Source organism: Ahaetulla prasina, chromosome 1 (genome assembly GCF_028640845.1).
Source record: "Ahaetulla prasina isolate Xishuangbanna chromosome 1, ASM2864084v1, whole genome shotgun sequence".
Lineage (NCBI taxonomy): Eukaryota > Metazoa > Chordata > Lepidosauria > Squamata > Colubridae > Ahaetulla > Ahaetulla prasina.
In genome coordinates, this window is record NC_080539.1 from 108092168 (window position 1) to 108111679 (window position 19512).

At 40.1% G+C, this 19512-nt stretch overlaps 1 protein-coding gene across 1 annotated transcript in view; it reads left to right on the forward strand.

Moving 5' to 3' along the window:
• The first annotated feature begins 2930 nt into the window (after positions 1 to 2930).
• The window catches only part of PTPRK (protein tyrosine phosphatase receptor type K), a 433873-nt gene continuing 417291 nt past the window's right edge, over positions 2931 to 19512 (forward strand). The window contains exon 1 of the mRNA XM_058172115.1: positions 2931 to 3459. Within this exon, the coding sequence (XP_058028098.1) occupies positions 3357 to 3459 (103 nt within the window). The 5' untranslated portion in view covers positions 2931 to 3356. The remainder of the gene's footprint in view (positions 3460 to 19512) is intronic.

The following is a 19512-nucleotide window of genomic DNA, read 5'->3' on the forward strand; positions in this document are numbered from 1 at the left end:
AGTGAATAGGCGGTTTCAAAAGTAATGAAATGGGACTTCCAGGGAATGAAAATTAAAAAAAAAACTTCACTTGGCAGTACTTTGATTAGGATCAATACATATATTTTAAAATAAGTGGATAAACTTCCTAGTTAACTCCTTTAGCTGGCCAGGTGCTATATAAAGAAGAAATAGAAAAAAAAGTGCAAAAATTGACTCACTCCTATAGCACTAAGTCTTTTTATTTATTTATTTATTTATTTATTATTAAATTTCTATACCGCACCATCTCCTGAAGGACTCAGGGCGGTTTACAGCCAAATTAAAATACACAATACCAATACAAATATAATAAATAACAATATTTAAAAACAATTAAAACCAAATATTTAATGGCCAAATCACTAAAACGGTCAAGACCGATTTAAAACCCATTTAAAATTTCACTAAAATATTTCTTAGGCTAGTCCTGCTCAGTGGAATAATAAGGTCTTCAGTTCACGTTTGAAGGCGAGGAGGTCAGGAAGTTGTCATAACCCCGGAGGTAGCTCGTTCCATAGGGCCGGTGCTGCCACAGAGAAGGCCCTCCCCCTGGGGGCCGCCAACCTACATTGTTTGGTCGACGGCACCCTGAGGAGGCCCACTCTGTAGGAGCGCACAGGTCTTTGGGAGTTTATACCCTAGATCTAATCTTTAGATTGATATAAAAGCTAACCCATGATTTGGATTTAGTCATGGTTTGTTACATAAATTTGCACTAAATTTATGAAACATGGATTACAAGTCACAGAGGACGAATTCATACAATACAGTATGCCAAAATTAAACAAAAACATATTATGGCTTTGTCCAATTTGGGAACATATAGATCTGGAGCAAAGCACACTGGCATCACATGTACTTCAAGGTAACCATACAAATAGTGCAAATTGTTTAATTTGTATCAGTCCAAAAATTGAGTTGCATGACGATGGCAAAAATTATACAGCAATTTGCATGATGGTATCATGGCATACATGTTGATACTTGCCTCATCCCCCTGCAGATGGCCGTGTTTGTGAACCCAGTTGGTCTGAGAGCAATTTCTCTGTGGGATTCAAGTTTCTGTTTTTAAAAGGTTATGGAATAAAGACAAACTGTCAATCTCACAGTTGAAAACACTCCTCATTTGTGAGATTCAATTTTGTGTCTTCTGAGAAAGCACCAATCTCTTGTTGAGCAAAGGGCAGAGGAAAAATCTAGCAATCTTGTAGGAGCTATGTAGTTAGGGTTGTCCAGCCAGAAATGGAACACAATGCAGTGTAACCAGATATATTCAGATTTAATTCTTACACCATAGTAGATGCATACAGGATCATACCTTTAAAGTGAAATCTAAACATTTTTTGCTCAGAAATTAAGAACACTGAAATTTTCATAACTTTGTAACCACCAGAATCTGAACTGATTTAACTCCAAAACAGATTCTGCCAGATTTAGTTGATCTGCCACATGCACCAACACTATTTTCTTTGTTTGTTTGTTTTTAAATATATAAATTCAAAATTGTCTAGCAAGGCCTATTTATACTTAGGCCTTATTTATACTTATAAATATACTATTTATATTTATACTATTTATACTTACTTATACTTAATTTATACTATTTATACTTATTCTTACATTTATGCTTAGGTTACACCTCAGTTACAGTATTTATCACAGCTATAACACTTTTAGCATATCACAAGCAGGTTATTAGTTTTTTTATTTTACACTAGCAAACCTAGTTAAACCGAGAGAACGATTCCGTCAAGGTTGCCCAAGGATGAATAAGCCTGGGGTGAGAGGGATTTTTAAAAAAAAAATCTTAATTCAACATTTCCTTCCAACCGAGTGCCTATTTTGTAACTCTACTTGTCAGTTAAGTACTCTTTAAGCGCGGTGATAGCTTCAGTGTTGGGCACACAATAGGCTTTACTTTCTCAGGTGCCCTATTTCATGCTGGAACTTCCGCACAAAAACAAAACAAAACCACAATCCAACACTCAGAGCTCTTTTCGTTTGGCTCACACACACCCTCCACCCGCTTCCCCCTCTGCACTGTTTTTAAAGCCTTGTCCGATTGCACTGAATTCTAAAATGCGGTCCAATTGTTGCTTCTTTTAATAGGAATTTTAACGCGCCGCCGCCGACGGCGAAGGGGAAGAATCCTTTTTCGAGTACACTCGGAGATCGACTAGACTTCCCTGCCCGGAGCTTAGCGCCTGGCACGGTTTGGCTCAAAGGGCGGTCGCAGTTGCCCCTTAACAGGTGGTCAGAGCAGGAGGCCGTTCAACAGGTGCAGCTTCGCTGTTATGAAGTCATGGGCCGAACTGCACCTGTGGCGTTTCCCTGCCGATGCTGAGGCAGCGAGGACTGGGTGGACGATGGCCACCCCGCAAGCCTTCTAGCAAAGCCGAAGGGTTGCTTTGGGACAGGTGTTGTTCCACCTGGCCTCGCGGGGCTAGCGAGCTCACGAGTTTGAACCCCGGTCACAAGTGAGAAAGCGGGGATTTGGCCCTTGGGCGACCCGCGATCTCTCAGACTTGGGAGACCCCCATGTTTGTTCAACTGGTGAAGCGCTGGCTGGAATGAAAAACAAACTCCGCGGAAACGGCACCTTGCTTTTTGTATGTACGTGTCTGGCCACCTCAAGGCAAAAAGTGTGCCTGGGATTCCCTTTCTAACGTCGCGGAGAAATTAGGAAACGTAACGCCCTCCTCACATCCTCCACTTTTTTTTTTAAAAAAAAAAAGCTCCCTCTTCTCTTTTATCTCCTCTTTTCCAATATATAAGCATTAAAGCGCAGCCAAGGCGGCCAGGAACCCGGAGCTTGAAAACGCTCCCGTTTACAGTCGAGGCTGCCAGAAGAGAGAGAGAGCGAGAGCTGTAGCGTCTTCCCGAGAGCTGGCAGCAGGAGGCGCTGGCGGGTCCCGCTCTAACGGGCTATGATGGGCTCCCTGCCGAAATGAGTCCCTCATTCCCGCGACCGAGGCGCTAAGAAACGGCAGGGACAGACGCGCGCCAGGCGAGCGCTTCGCAGCTCCTCCTTTCGCGGCTGAGCAAAGTAACTCCGGTGGAATAAGAGTGCAGCCGCAATCACAGAGAAGCCACGAGCGCCGAGCTTGAGCTGTTGCGCCCGGAGGGGGCGGGGAGGGGTGGGGGAGGAAAGAAGAGCACCGCCAGCAAAGAAGAGAACTGTTGCCTTTCCCTTCTTTCTTGCTTTCCTTCCTTCCTTCCTTCCTTTCCCGACCAGGCAACAGGAGGCTCCGGGAAAGGCGAGAGGTTTCTTCGCGGCTCTGGGTAAGAGACCGCCTGAGCAAGAGACTCCTGGTATAAAGTTATCCAAAGTCGCTATGGCCCCGGAGGCTGGAGCCCTCGGCTTATTGGCGGCGATCGTCTCCTTCGTCGCGCCCTCGGCTGCCTTCCTGGGAGCAGCTCGTGGCCAGTTCTCGGCAGGTAAGGACTTGTTCCGTGCCATAGGCGTCCCGTTTCTAGGGGGGGGGGGAGAAGGGGGCCTCCTCCTCCTCCATTGACTCTCTTGGCTTCTCCCGCTGGGTGCCCGGGGAAAACCTTTGGGATTCGAAGACCTTCCCTCCAGTTGGAAGAGAAGGGAAGCAGTGAAGGTTGTACCGAGGAAAGGGGTCCCATTAGAGAAAGGGGGTTCCTTTCCCGGATGATTCCGCCACAGTCGGGAAGGAGGGTATCCGACAGCCTCGTGCTTGCAGATTGATGGAGGCCCCCCCCCCACCTCTTTCCCCGAAAAAGGCTTAGCCGTTCGGGGTTCTCCCTCTTGAGTTTTCTTCGGAGGTTGGAGAAAGCGGAACGCCGCGGTGCTTTCCTTCCAGAATCCCACTTTCGCCACCTTGACGCGTTCGAGAGCGAGAAAAGGGACCGTTGGAAAGAAAGCCCTGACACTGGCGGCTGCGGGATGGGGCTCTTCTTCTCTTTGTGTAAAAATCACTGGAGTTTTTGCATCTTGGAACTGGGGGTGGGAGGGGGTGAGGGAAGAGAAGAGCCATAGAGTTTGAAGAGGGGGCCCATTAGATCCTCGAATCCAACCCGCTACTCGGTGCAGCAATCCACCAGGCTTCTTCCCCAGAGGCTGCACATTTTCGGGTTCTCACGCCAGTCGTCGACCTCTCGCCTGATCAGTTGCCCAGATCCTGTTTACATAGCCTTGGCTGGTTACATTTTGGAATGTCTCCTCTGCTTTGTCAGTAGAGATGGGAGCGCATTGGGATGGGGCGGAGGGAGAGCTGATTTCTTCATGATCGTGACACACACACACAAAGACACAAAAGGAATCCTAAGTTTTTCCGGAAGCTTTCGCTAACTTCTTTGTATCTAAACTGGAAAGGAGCCGGAGGGAGAACAACACTCAGTGTAGCTTCGCTTCGTATAACCGGAGTTTTGAAGGAAAGATAGTGCTTCAGGTTACCGCCTTACTTTCCCCTTCCCGGGTCATTTTAGCAGCCCCTTTCCCTTTCAGGGGAAAGTACAACAGCCACGAAAGAGTTAATACTTTGGCGCAGTTATCAGGCTCTTTCTAAAGCAAACAAGCTGCACCCAACAGCGACGGGCCGATTCCTCCTTTCTTCTGTTGACTTTACAGCCGGGCTAACTTTTGGCCCGAGGGGGCTGATCTCGGCGGCAACGACTTCCCGCGGGTGGAATGGCTTTGGACGCGCACACTCCCCTGCGCAGACGTTCAGAACAACTTGGCATGTGCTCTGGTTAGCGAGTGCCTTTCAGCCTCGCCTTTGTTTCTGGAAAAACGGTGATTAAGCGCCAAGGAGAAAGTCATCTGAAGGCTTTGGGGGTGAGGGTTGAGGAATGCAAGTTGACAGCTACAGAGGGAAATGCTGAAAGTCCCAACAAACCTGCTTGCCCAGTTCAAGGGATGGTGCCTATATATACATCCCAGAAACGGTATTGGCTGTAACCATATCCTTTTGTCTGGAAGGAAAAACAGCCCTTCGGTTTTGGAACAGCCTCTTAGAAAAGACCCTTTTGCAAGCTTCCTCCCCAATATAGATTCATTTTAGAACCTACTGAGACTGTTTGACCTCTGACACTGTTCCTTGCCTTTTCTATGTAAGAGCAGAGAAACAGGCTGTCTGAATCTAATTGGGCTGCATGCAATCTCGCACTGTAGAGAGACGGAAAGTTGGAGATGGCTGGATTCTTATGCCACTCAAGTCCATGGATTTCAAGGGAGCTTATTTCTGAGTGTTAGGTTGTGAAGAAACTCACCTAATAAACACAAGCAATGTTTATACCTTGAATTTTGAAATAAATGTTCTCCCTCCCTTCCTTCCAAATGTTTGCGAAGACTGAAATCTCAATACACAATTTTGAAATGATTGGCTGTAGATTGCTAGGATTGAATGATATTTATGGAATGTGTTTTTAACAAATATAAACAAAGCGAATTATGCGTATTTTGTCAATATTCTGGGAAAATTTGAGCTATTTCCATTCCTTAAAAAAACCCCAATGCAAAACTTTTTTTTTTAGTGCCAGTAGTTTTGTTCTGTGGTATGCAGTGAAAGACAAAGGGAGAATGTATTGTGCATTTGCCTTAAATTACATGCTTTCTCTATCTTACTAGCTATGTTAAATCACCTTATCTTATCATTTAATCAGGCAATTTAATTTTTTTTAGATATATCCATTTCAATACCGAAGCAGTTAAAACTCTGGTGTGTATAGCTAGCTTTCATTTCCACATTCTGTTGCTGCTCTTTGTATTTCAGTTCTTATTTCTCACATAATCTTTCCCCCAAGGAAAGTTATGATAACTGCATATTCTACAAGTATATCATTCTTTGTAGCTTAGAATGTAGAATAAGGGACCAAGGTTACATCAGTATCCTGGAATTTTATTAGGTGTGGTGACAGGAAGAAAACAGACACACACACAAATGAAAGGATTCTTAGGGGGTGATTCACAGACCACCTGCGATAGGACAGGAATTAAATTAACTGCCAGCAGTCTCTTGAATTGTCCTATTTTTTAAAAGAATAGATCACTACAATAAATTGGACAGATTTTTCTGGTATTGCTGGACTCTCAATATTAAACACTATCTAACCTTGACTTCAGATATCTGACAATCAAATTGAAATGCTGTCAGCTGGCCTTTTATTAATACAGACTTCTAAGTTTGAGGAAAAAGATAACGTTTTGAGAGATATCACAAACTGTACCAGTGCAACACTAGTTTTTTTTTTAAATTTAGGATATACAACATTATTTGACCTGAAGTGACCCTCTATAATTTTGTGTAATGTATTCTCTTCAACTTTGTTCTACATATTGTTAAAAAATGTACTGATGTCTGAAACAAAGTCCTAGAGATGCTGTAAATCAATTCAGGGAAACACTTATTTCTCTAATAAATACGGAACAAAAGACAGTAAAACATAACAGGATTCCCTTTTTATTCCAGCTTTGTTATTTCATCAAAAATTACCCTCAATATGGACAATTGGACAAACAATGTATACTAATGTTGTATATGATTATGCAAATGTAAATATTATACATTTGTCATGAAGCTTTTACAATTCCCTTCATCTGATTATAAAGAGTTCATTCTCATTCTTGTCTAGAGCTCTGTGTTTAAAATTATCAGATTCCGTGTAAATGTTGACTGTCTTGATCATCATTTAATTAACATTTTTAATAATGTCAGCAATGACTTTGGTAGATGACTGATGTGAGCACATTAATTGAAATTGTATTATAGTCTTTAGTATAATGCCTGAATCATTTGTTGGCATAGAAGCAATATTATTCAGAAGTAGCATAAAAATATAATGCTGTTTTTTTAAAAAATTAGACTGTGTAGGAGACTACATGGGTTCTGGCCCTAAATATAGTTCACAAGATTCTCTGAACCTGGCCCTTTTCCAAGTAACTTTCTCCTGTCATCAGTTTCTCTTGAGAGATATTTAGTGTGAATAAAAAGGTAAAGGAGTCACTGCAACTTTTACTCAGCTAGTCGCAGCTGACTTTAGGGGGCAGTGCTTATCTCTTTCAAGGCTATTGAGCCAGCTCTGTCCGAACACATTTCTGTAGTCTTGTGGCCAGCATGATGTCACTGAGTGCTGTTACCTCCCCACCAAAATGGTACCTATTTTTCTACTTGCATTTGCACACTTTTGAATTGCTAGGTTGGCAGGAGCTGGGGCAAGGACAGGAGCTTACCCTGTTGCACAGTGCTTGGATCTTAACTGCTGAGCCATTGTGTTGCCCTGTTTAGTATGAGTACAGACAAGAAATTAGAGATAAGGCAAGATGAAATGGTATCAATTACAGGAATTGGCAGAGAACGGGGCCACTTCTACTAACAGGAGAGAAGAAAACTTGCAAAATGGGAAAATACCTGAACATGATTTTTTCCTGTGTGTTTTTTACCCAGCCTTCCATCTAGCTAGGTGATATCAATTAACAGGTAGAAATTCCACTTCAAGAATGTTCTTCATTATCCTGCATTATCCTTTTGCTAATTACAATATAACATTCAATGACCATTGATCTTACTTAATCCTTTTGTTTTGGAAAGATTGTCTCCATGATGTTTTTGTCTTGGAGTTATTTTGGGTACACAAAATAACCTGTTTCCCTTCTTGGTATATAGTATTTTCTCTTGAGAAGAATATAGGTGAACTTAATGAGTGGTTTCATGGTTTGGGAATGGATTTTACACTCATGATGGTATGTTAAATCTATCCTATATGATTTATATATGCATGATCCAAAGCACTGTGGAAGTTGGAGGAGGGATGATATGTTTTTATTTTAATTGGAAATAAAAGATCATTGCTGTTCTTTGAGGACAAGTTTCTCATTTTTATTATATTTTTGTCAAACATTTTCACTGAGAAATAATCTTCCCCAGGTGGATTCTTAGAATATTTTGAAGTGGACAGTGAGGGGAATAATTATACAAAGTCTTTGAATCTCCAGATCACAGTGTTGTCAATATTAAGAAAATCCATGTACTGGATTAGCACAATTTAATATTATGTCTTAATGAAATTTATTAAGATAGCAGAAGATATGTAAAATAATTCTCTTAAAAATCTTTAAATTTCTTATCATTTGTGAAAGAACTTACTCCAGGACCAACAGTAATGTAGATTTTTTTACTAATTAATCGGAAACCAGACATAATAGTAAACTTTAAATGTAAAACAAATATAATTCTAATTTTACTGGGGAAGGTGAGTTTACTTAGAAATGATGCAATCTAGTTTGGCAAGTTCTAATACAGGATTTTCTAAGCAAATAAAACTCAAGACAATTGCTGTGCTTAAAAAGTTTCTGCCAGCTGATCTAGTCATTGGTCTTCTCAATGGTGTTCCTATAAATTAAACATTAACACTTGATGGTAACAAAAGTGATAAATTTGATCTTATCACTGGGTCATGACCTTTTTAACTCCTCTTTTTTTAGCTTTGTATTTGATACCTGGTCCATTTCATAGAATTGGCAATATGTTGATAACTGCAGTAGGCTCACTGTTACTGGAGTAGCCAACTCGGTTGATTACAAACTCACTTGTGTTCTCTATGATCACAGAAGCTTGTCCCATAAGTAATATAACAGAAGGAAGCTTATGGAAATAAGACATTTCCACCCTGATCCTTTAGCAAGACTTTTGAGAAGTAGAGGAGGAAGTGAGCAAGTCATGTTACCCATAAGGTTTATCTAAACCAATTAGAATGGATCACCTGGATTGATTACTGATAAATTACAGAGTATTGTGTACATGTGGTCTCTATATAATTTGATTCACACATGTTAAATCATGGCTTGCTTAATTGAATAAGCTTCAATTGATTCAGCTCATGTTACGCTAAGCCATAAACCATTGTTTCCATTGTGACAGTTGGGTTCACATAACATGATAAAAGTAGTCTTCATTTAGCAATTGATTCCAGTGAAATGCTTGCTAAGCAAATAATGTGATAGAGAGAGGGGGAGGGAGAAAGAGACACCAAAGGTTTCTGATTGCTGCCATCTCTTTTAGACAAAATTCTCTTGTACAGTATTCTAGCGTTAGTTTTGTTGACATGTAGTTACCAGCACAGAAATTTGGACATAAATGTGCACATTTATCAGCAGATTATTGTTTTACTACTTATTCAGTACTGTTGTAGTTGCAAATAGTCACTATTCAAAGGCAGTTGCCAAATAAGAACTACCTATGCAGGTAGTCCTTGCTTACCAATGATAGTTGGGACCAGGAATTCCATATTAAAGAACACATCACATGACCATGCTGACTTACGACAGTAGTTGTGGCAGTCTTAGTTGTCATCAGTGAATCCTGCAGCATTGTGCAGTATGTGATTGCCATTTGCAACTAACTGCCGGCTTGCCCATTGTCTTTTGTTGTCAGAAGCCAACGGGTGAAGGTCATAGGTTTGTGAGCATGTGACCACAGGACACTTGCAATGCTATAATTGCATTTGTGGGCTGGTTGCCAAGTGTCTGAATCACAAATGTGTGTTTGAGGAGACACTGTAATGGCTGTAACGTCAAGGACTTGTAAGTCCCCCTCATTCTAATCCTTCGTAGCTCTTTGAATGGTCCCTAAATGAGTGGCCATTAAAGAATGTCTGCTTGTAGTTGAGAATCAAACAGTCTCACTGAAAGAGTTAACTTTTCAAGCATTTAACAGCAGCCAAATAAATAGAATGCTCTTTTATATTTTTCCACTTACTGAAATAAGTAGAAAAGAGGTTGGCCTTCTGGCCTTAAAAGTTAGCTAAAGCTGTGTTACTTGGAGAATCAAGTTAGTTTAGTGCCACTGAGTCCTACTTTGACATCTGATCACCTTTTAGACAAATGTTCATCATCTTGCAAGTAACAAATTCTAACTCTTCCAGAACTTTCCACTAATTTTTTTGATCCCATACATCCATACTTTTCCTTTTCTTCTTCTCCACTCTTTCCTTTTCTTCTTCTCCACTCTTGAGTCAGAAAGCTTAAAGATCTTTGCTCAGAAATAGTAAATGTGATTACTGTTCATATTTGATTTTATTGAAATTTTTGTTTTATTTTGGGCATTGTGCATTTTTTCTATTTCTTTATTTGAACAGTGGAATTGCAATTGCTAAAATAATGTCAATGAAAACCAAGTTAAGCTGAGCAGATGCTGTAGACATAACATTCAAAGAAGTTAACTAGATGCCTTTGAGTTGAATGCAATTCTTTTTGATTGTATGTGAAAATATTCAACAGCTTTATACTGTAATAATGTACCTTTCTTTCCTGCATATTCCAGTAATCTCTTTGCTGTTTTCCTTTTTTATGTTTTGCCTTTGTTGGGATCGAGACAGCTGACTTTGTATCTAGAATGGGACACAGTCTCCCAATTTTTAGCCTGGTGCCTTAACCACTACACCAAACTGTGTCTATATTGTTCCTATCTATCTCCATTGACTTCCACACTTTGGTTTCCCTAAGCTTTGCCAATAAAGTCCATAATTGGCTTGCATCACATGTCTGAAGTGTGAGTTTCTGCTTGCTCTTCAGTGCTTCAGAAAAAGCATTAAAAAAAGGTTCATAAATTAGCTGTTCTTGCAGTTCATGAGACTCTTAATAACTGTCTGTAAATCCATAATTCAGAAGCATCTTATCTTTTTTCTCCTCCTCTTTTTCAGTTTTCACCTTTCCAAGTTATAATTTATTGCTGGAAAAAACCATTGCATTAACTATTCTTATCTTTGTTGTCATAGAAATATCATTCATGATTTTGTCTAAATTTGTCACTGCCTTCCTCCCTAGAATTAATCACTTCTTTATGTCTCTAGCACGTAGCCTATCTCTTTATTCTTGACCTGAAGAAAAGAAAATTATCTGCAACCTCCACTTCTTTGCTATCAACTGTAAGTTCACTGAGCTTGCTGTTTGACGTTATCTTTGTTTCCTTAATATTTCTCAGTAACCCAGATTTTCCCTTTTCCCTTGTTACTTTCATAATTGTTTCTTCCAAGTCTCATTCATTTTAGCTAAGGAAGTGGTGCTATCTAATATCTCAGTCTGTTTGTATTTTGACCTCTAATTTTTATTTTAGCTTCACCTTTTTCCAGCAGATATGGGTATAGCATTCATCTTTGATTCATTCCGTACTTTTTCTGAACCTATTTCTTCCAATGCTGTTTTTATAGTACTTCTTTGTTTCACTATAAAGATTTCTTTGAACTATAATGGAATACTTATGCATTGCTATATTTCATATTGTGATTTCTATATATTGCTTAAAGTTTTGTGTCTGTTTGATACTTTCTAACCTTCAATTCCAACCTTCAATTGTTGGTAGAAATAATTATCATAGAATATTTTTTTACATCAACAAATGTCAAATGGGCTAACTAACTTACACAATGTATCCAAAATCTGAGATGTATGACTCCCATGGGATTGAAATTTGGTAACATTGTGGCCATTTTAGGACCACCACGCCTTCGGACTACACTACCCAGAACTCTTTAGGTTGCATGGTGCAAGAGAAGATGGAAGGGACACATCCCTATTCTTTTTCCCACCTCCCTCTGGGCCCTGATGGGTGATGAACTAATGCTGAAATTTGAAATTGCTAAGTGAAAGTTGCTGATGAGGGAAGAACAAGGGAACAATTTGGATGACTGGTGGCAAGTAGAGCTGGCTGGTGGAGGGAGGGGGGTGTTGGAAGTCCATGGATGAGTCCTATTCATCCCTGAAGACAGGGGACCCTTGGTGACATACTGGAATGGGAAATGGGGGTTCAGTTTGCCTTGTTCTCCCCAACGCCCCCTCCCCAGCAATACGGTAGGTAGTTTCATGGATCAGAGGAGGAAGTTTCAGTTAGGCTCTCCTGGGCAGTCAAGAAAGAAGCTGAAACATTGCAAGCCTATACTATATGACAGTAATGGCTAACCAGTTTGTCCTTGCGTGCCAAAAGTGTGCATGCACAACAGCATGCGCATGCCCACATCCATAATACAATGCACACATGACACCCTCACCTGTGCATGCGCGCACCACCCTATGCACACTCCCCCCATGCTGCATACCCGACCCCCCTGTGCCCCGTTTTGGCCTAACAGGTCTCCCTAAGGCCTCCTGGGACCAAAAGCGGGGTGTGGAGGGCACTGGGGATGTGCCACACCCTCCCTGTGCTCCCCGCCTGGTGCATGCCTATGCTGTTACAGGTGTTATGTCTGCCTTGTATGCAGCTTTATTTCTCTCTGGCATTCATCTCCATTGTTCAGTGAAGCATTTTGCTGTGGCTCCAGCCCCCGCACCCACGGGCCTGGCCCCCTGCCAAAGAGTGACTCAGAGAGTGAGGGGAAAGGGCCGTCAGGGCTCCCTTCTGCAGGGCCGGCTTCCCTGGCTCAGCTCCAGGAGCCAGAGGCAGGCCAGGGGGAAGAGGTGATGAGGCCTCTGTCTCCTGTATCTCTCCCCGCCCAGGAAACACTTCCAGACCCAGCTGATGAGGTCCCAGGTTTCGTAGACAACAGAAGCGGGAAAAACAGAAGCAGGGGTGGGGCAGGCCTAGAAAGTGCTGAGTCACGGAGCCACACCCCACAGGGTATAAAAGCAGGAGGGGCTGCTATACTGCTTCGTGACGAACAAATCCAATTGCCTGGAGAAAACTTGAGCTGAAGTGCTGTTTTTTTTTTTTTTTATTTTTATTGAAAGAGTTTTAAAAAAACAAAAACATTTTTCCCCCTTTTTTCCCCCTCCCTCCCAAAAAAAAACAAAACGCCCCCCTGAAGTGCTGTTTATTCCTGACTTCCTGGTTGACATGCCAGCTTCAAGAAAGATAACAGAAAAACCTTGGCAGATGCTCGCTGGGTTGCTGCCAGAGCTGATAGCTGTCATGGACTGAATTGCCGGCTAATTGAGTCATTTCTCGTGCCTCCCGGACTGAGATGGGGGGACAGAACACATTTCCTGCCTCTCTAGGATTTACCTCTTATTTGCTCCTGTGAGGCACATCCTTGTTGGATGTATATAGGTATATTCTCGATGGTTTGTATAGTGTTTTAACTGCATTTTAATTAAACAACAGCACTGCAGAGACCCAAAAATCAGGTGGCCAACGGGAGGTGCGCGTGCAGAGCTCAGCTGGGGTGAGGGCTCGTGTGCCGGCAGAGAGGCCTATGTGTGCCACCTGTGGCACGCGTGCCAGAGGTTCACCATCATGGCTATATGAGGAAAGAAGAATGACTCAATGGCTCATGAATTGTCTAGTGACATGGTAGAACAGAGTTACTCGTGCATTCTCTTGTAAAACTATGCTAACCATTTAAAAGAAGGTGCTTTGGAATGATGGAAGCGCAAGTAGTACATCTCTTATTTGACTAATTAAAGTAGCCATGACTCTTTCCAGGCTTATGCACTTTTGGTCCAGCCCCTTAACCTCCACCTCATGCTGAGTCTCCCCTCTGCCATATGAACATATGTGTAAGTGGAAGGGCTGCAGCAGAGATTCTCAATCTGGAGTTAAGATTTCAAGGTTTTAAAAATGTATATAGCAACAAATATACAGTTTTTTTCTTACTATTTTATTTATTTTATTTAAATACATTCTTTTTCTGAGAAGAGGTTTGAAAATTTAATCAGTCTCTTAAAGAGATCCATGGTACAAAAAAAGTTGAGATTCCTTGGGTTAACAAATGTGTAATACATTTTACCTATGCCTTCTTAAATATTAGTATAAATATTAATTTTGCAAGAATTGTTTTTTTATGTTTTAATGCTTGATTGGGAACCTCCAAGTATTTGCTAAAAGATGGGCTAATTAAACTAAGTTACCAAATACAATCATTTGAAATCTTAAAACTTAAATAGTCTGGATCCACATGACAGCAAACCAAGTTATGAGGCCACCAGTATAATAGGGACATCTCTTGTAGTAGCAAATATATAGCAGAGTTACATCCTGATGGGAGATTATGAGGGAATCCTGGGGCTTTAGACTAGAGTGGGACTAGGGAAGGTGACTAAACAATTTGTTGTTGTTTTTTTCATCTTATTGCCAAGAAAACATGTAACTACCAAGGATGTGAGAGTTAAACTCTGAGTTTTTATCCTTATTAAATAGGAAACTGATAAGACTAGAAGTGATTTGATTCCAGGAATTTGCGTTATAGGATATGCATGTGGCATTTGTTGGCAACCCATTAAATCAACTGCATCCTTTTCCAGCAGATTGTGGCTGAAGTGAAAAACTTTTCTAAGCAGTTGCTGTATTATTCTAGAATAAGTTGCAGCTGTCTTAATGAGTCACTGACAGGTGCTGAACTCTTGATGTAGTTTTTTAAAACTGGATCTGAAGCATCATACAGCCCTTGAAACTGGCACACTACAAGGAAAGAGGAGTCAGCCTCCAGCATATTTTTTATTTCTTGTAATATTTCTGCTCTCCAAAGATGTTTTTAGCAAATTAAAAAAAAAAGGTGGCTACAGTCTAATGCTTTAAAAAGTTGCCAACCTGCTTAGAAAAAAGGGGCATTGGAAATGTATAGAGAGCTGTTAGTTTTCTAATAAATAAATGTTTTTGTGTTACTCTTTTATGGGTAGATCAGACTCTATCCACGATAGTCATTAGAACATCCATGATACCTTCTTAACTTTTCTGCTGTATTTACCAGTCCAAAATGTTGGCTTTTTTCTCTCTCCCTGATTCTTACCTTACTTGTAAAACTGCTTCTAAAGAGAACTCTGCATGCACAAACAGTTAATATCTTCCCAATTTTGAATTACTTACTTGCATTGGATTGCATTGGATAAGCATGTATTAAAGCAATTGTTACAACAACAGTATATTTTACCTAAAAGGGTGTGCTTGTCATTAAATATTAGTGATTATTGTCTTATTACACCGTGCTTTTTCATCGAGGCAATGGTGGTTACGATGATAGCGTAAAGTCTTTATGCTTTTTTTGTTTTTTGTTTTGCTTCTGTTTTTATTTTTGTAAGCCTCCCAGAATTGTGTGCCCACTGGATGGGAAACTATATAAATCTTATGAATGCAATTAGAACCTAAATTGAATAAAATCAAGGTCAGGATTGTGTATGAAACAGAAAATACAATTTGTTTCCGAAGCAAAACAAACATATTGCAATTTGAGAGTTTTGCTGAACTGTTCCAGGCAGACTGTTGCTTGGCATAGTTGAAGCCTGGTTTCTTGGTTGATGTTGGTTTTGGCCAAGACAAAAACCTAGAAGAGTCTTATAAAGCTGGTTGGTACACCTTACTCTTTTCTCCCCCTTCCTCTGCAGGACACACTTGGCAGCCTGTCAGTTGGTCTTTCTGGTAGCTCACTTTCCTAGCTTCCTCTAATGCTTCACTTAAAAGACATAGGAACTGGTGGAAACTAATGGGAAGTAGATGAAAAGGGCCCTGTTAGCTATCCCAGGTAAACCAGACAGGAAACACAACCAGATGAGTTAATTATACTTCATTGTAAGGCTACATTAATAAAACTTTGCGGGTCTGAAAGTACAAATCTCCTGCCATCTTCTTTACAGTCTGAGAAACTAGGAAAGATCAATTCTGACTGTTTTTCTCCGTCCATTATGCACAGTGGTGGGATTCAAGTAATTTAACAACTGGTTCTCTGCCCTAATGATTTCTTCCAACAACCAGTTTGCCAAACTGTTCAAAAAGTTAACAACTGGTTCTCCCAAAGTGGTGCGAACTGGTTGAATCCCACCACTGATTATGCAGGTACAGACATGTTCTCGCTTATCTGATTGTTCCCTAGGTAACATTTCTTCACCCTGTCTCTCAAAGTATTTCTCACATACCGTTGGCAGGCCATGGCACATTGGAAGAGGCAGGAGTTTTATAGTCAATGTTTGAAGCTAAGGACAAGGTTGATGATAGCATACAATTGGTCTGCCTACCCCCAAACTTCCCAGCTCTTTTGTTTCTCTACTATCTATTTGCTGCTATTGCTGTCTTAAGGTTTTTTTTCCTGCCTCTCCCCCCTCCCTCCACTGGAATACCTCTGCCCTGGGGATTTGACATACAAGCTTTGATCCAGGCACAGATCACCAAGAAACTAGCTTTTCCATTTACTGAATTTACTGAGTACCTGTCAAGCATAGCAAAACAATCTGACCAAAGTTCAGTTCTTTATTTGTTTATACCTTATAGACAGAATCTTGCCAGACTAAATCTACATTACTAAATCTACACCCCAAGCGAATGTATATATGCTGAGAGATTCTAAGGAGTGGTTATCCTAAATCTCTTTCTCTTCCCACAATCCAGCTCAGGATTGGGCTGTCTCTTGTCTTTCCCCCTCCCTTCCTGGAATATGCTCCTTCCTTCCCTTTGTGCCCAAGAACCTGCTGCATTATTTAGTCTATCACATCACACACCCCTTTCATGGACACATTGCATCACAATACCTTTCTAATCAAAGGTTGATATATATCTGGTTTGATAAATGAAGGACTGACCTTATATATTTACGCCCATCTTGGTCATATCAAACCACGTGCCTAGCTTCCGTTGCACTTAATTTGGGTTTGTTATTGTGAAATAAGCATTTGTGCAGTATGTTTTAGAACAAATAAAATGTTAGAGCTAAGACAAAGTTGTGACTCAGCCATAAATTTTGCTATGGAAACAGCCACTGAAGTGTATTTGTTCAGCACTGTAACATTTTTCTTAATTGAGATATAGCTAGCCTTGTTAAGAAACATGCACCTTGAATTATTCTTGCACATTTTTGAGAAAAGAAAATTGTTAGAGTAATCCAGTGATAGACGACATATCTAGTATGGGGCTGTTATTAATAGCAAGGCTTGGAGTTGGAAGATTCAAACTCAGCTTGGTGATGAAGCTCATAAGTAATGCAGGTGCAATTTTTCCTTTCTTAATAGGAATGTGGGAGACCATACAGGAAAAAAATAAATGGGATGAGAAGAATCATTATGTATATTGTCATGAGTTCCTTAGAGAAAAAAATAGAATATAACCCTTAAAAAACATTAACTTGCACACAAGAGTAGTTAGATACTTTATACAAATCATTAGTTGTGATAATGTTGGGGAAAAAACAGAATTAAGACCCTTTCATATATTACATTTGTATATGATCATTGCAATTTTTAAAAAAATTACTAGTAGAAATATCTACTATTATACCCTATGTTTTTAGTATTATATGCAAAGATCTAATAGTATAAGTAAAATTGGATGGCCCCTTTTTTGTGTGTGTCTTCAGGTGAAATGTGTTACTTGCTACATAATTGTGTGAATATTTCCCCCATTTCCTCTGAAGGAAATAACATTGGATAAAGAATGTGATCATCCCTCCGTGAGATATTTTTAGAGATTTCTAAATGGGGTTTGGTCACAGAACAGTTATATTGTGGCACGTTCATCCTTCAGTGAGACACGTGATACCTTTTCCAGTCACTGTAAAAGCAGGCTGATGCTTTTTTCCAAAGGAATTGCCACTGCTCATTTTACTTCTGGTGTCTCGGCACAGGGTCAGTTTCCCTTCTCTTCTCAAAGTATCTGAATGAAACCCTGAACCAGGTGAATTAGTTTGTCACCTAATTCTGACAACTATGGATGAAGGGGTTGGGCTTGTGGTCTAGGTTTGGCCAAGATCGTCATTACAGTGAAGGACACAGATACTATTTTTGGACACATTTGGGTTGGGAAAGAGAGGTTAGCCCTGTCTTTTAAAGTGACAGTGCATTTAAAACACTTTGTCTCACGTTTACAAGCCATATAACTCTATGTAAGAATTGGAGAAACACCATGTATAATTTTAAAGACCTTGGTTATATCATGCAGTAAACAGATAATTGTTCTCTGCAAGTATCCAGATGCTGGCTATGAACATCTCCTTGACGGCTGGATTAGGGCAGCAGCCAACAAATGTGTAGGCTACATGTTCTTAAAAAGATTGTTTCACGGAGTGCACTCAGCAATACCTTAGTTGTTTATCTGAGACTAAAAGAGCTCCTGAAAATAAATTGAAGCTAATGTGTGTACCGTATGTAAAATAAATTAATGGGCCCTATGAAGTTTGTGAAGTAGTCTTAAGTGTGAAGGATGTTGGCTTCAGCCCTTGAGGCAGCAGAGCCTGGAAGCAATCAAGAATTCAGGAAAGCATTACAGAACTGCTTGTGTTTAATTAGCTTATGCACTAGAGAGTCCCTGGAGGATACACTAATGCAAGGAAGGAGTTGGTAAATGTTTAGTCATTTCTTCCAGAAGAATGTATCCTGCTTTGCTTCTGAGACTTTATCAGATGGCTGGTGCAGATTTCATAATTGGCCTCTAATTCATGGGTTGGTCTCATCAATAGCCTTTCTGTGATAAATTAGTAAAATAAAGTTTGACAGAATGATACCCAGATCTTCTTTTTTTTTTAACCATAAAAGCTTTCTAAAATATTTTGAGATCTTATCGGGCACTTACTATTTCGTGGTTGAAAATTCAGATGAAAAGATCCATCCATTTCATTTCATGGATTTTTCATACATATATCACATCCATGGGATTCTGAATACTGCCTGAATTAATAAATACATATAAAAAATAAACAAGCCTCAATTTAGCAAAACTTGTGTATGAATCTTAGATTGGAGGGAAATTGTTCCTAAATAATTCACAACTGGAAGCAAGCCTTAAATCAAGATTTCAAGCTAGCTTATGAATTCTAGTTCATTGGGAACAATTCAGATGTGATATAAAACTATACTCAAATATAGCTTCAGGGATTGTTTATTGCTCACATGTAAGGAGAAATTGAGCAAACAAGCTGTGAACATACACTGCTTTGAAAAAGTGTAGATTTATAGCTTGCTATTGCAGAACAGCCACTATTAGTTAACTTCTAGGGACTATTTTCCAAAACATCTTTCTGAAGGAGGCATCAATTAAGGATTCGGAATTAATCTTATATTGTTTTGTAAAGGAGAACTTGGAGGATCACGTAGCTTCTTTACATATGTTTTCCAGGGGAACTTTAGTATTGCGTGGGCCAAGGTGGCTGCCCCTCCTTTTAGTGTCAGCATACCTTCTTGTGAAACAAGATCCTTCCAGTCTTGTGGGGTCATTGATACAGTTCTTGATCCATCAGAAGATCGTGGGTGGTGAAGCTTTGTAACCAAGATAGTAGTTGTAGGGAAGCTAAGAGGTTTCCTTTGAGTTTTTGAATTATTCTGTTCAAATAATGGTTCAAATAATGGTTCAAAAAATGGAGCATATGCACTAAAACAAATTCCTTGTGTGTCCAATCACACTTGGCGAATAAATTCTATTCTATTCTATTTTATAATTTGGCTCTTGAGACTGAGCCAGAAGAAGGAGAGAGGATCACTTCCTGGCCCCGATGAAAAACCAAACTCAGTCTAATAACAAATGCTTAGCTAAAGTGCAGACTAGTGATCTCTGACTGATAATATAAAACTCTTTTTGATAGCACTAGCAATAGCAATAGCAATAGTACTTAGACTTATATACCGCT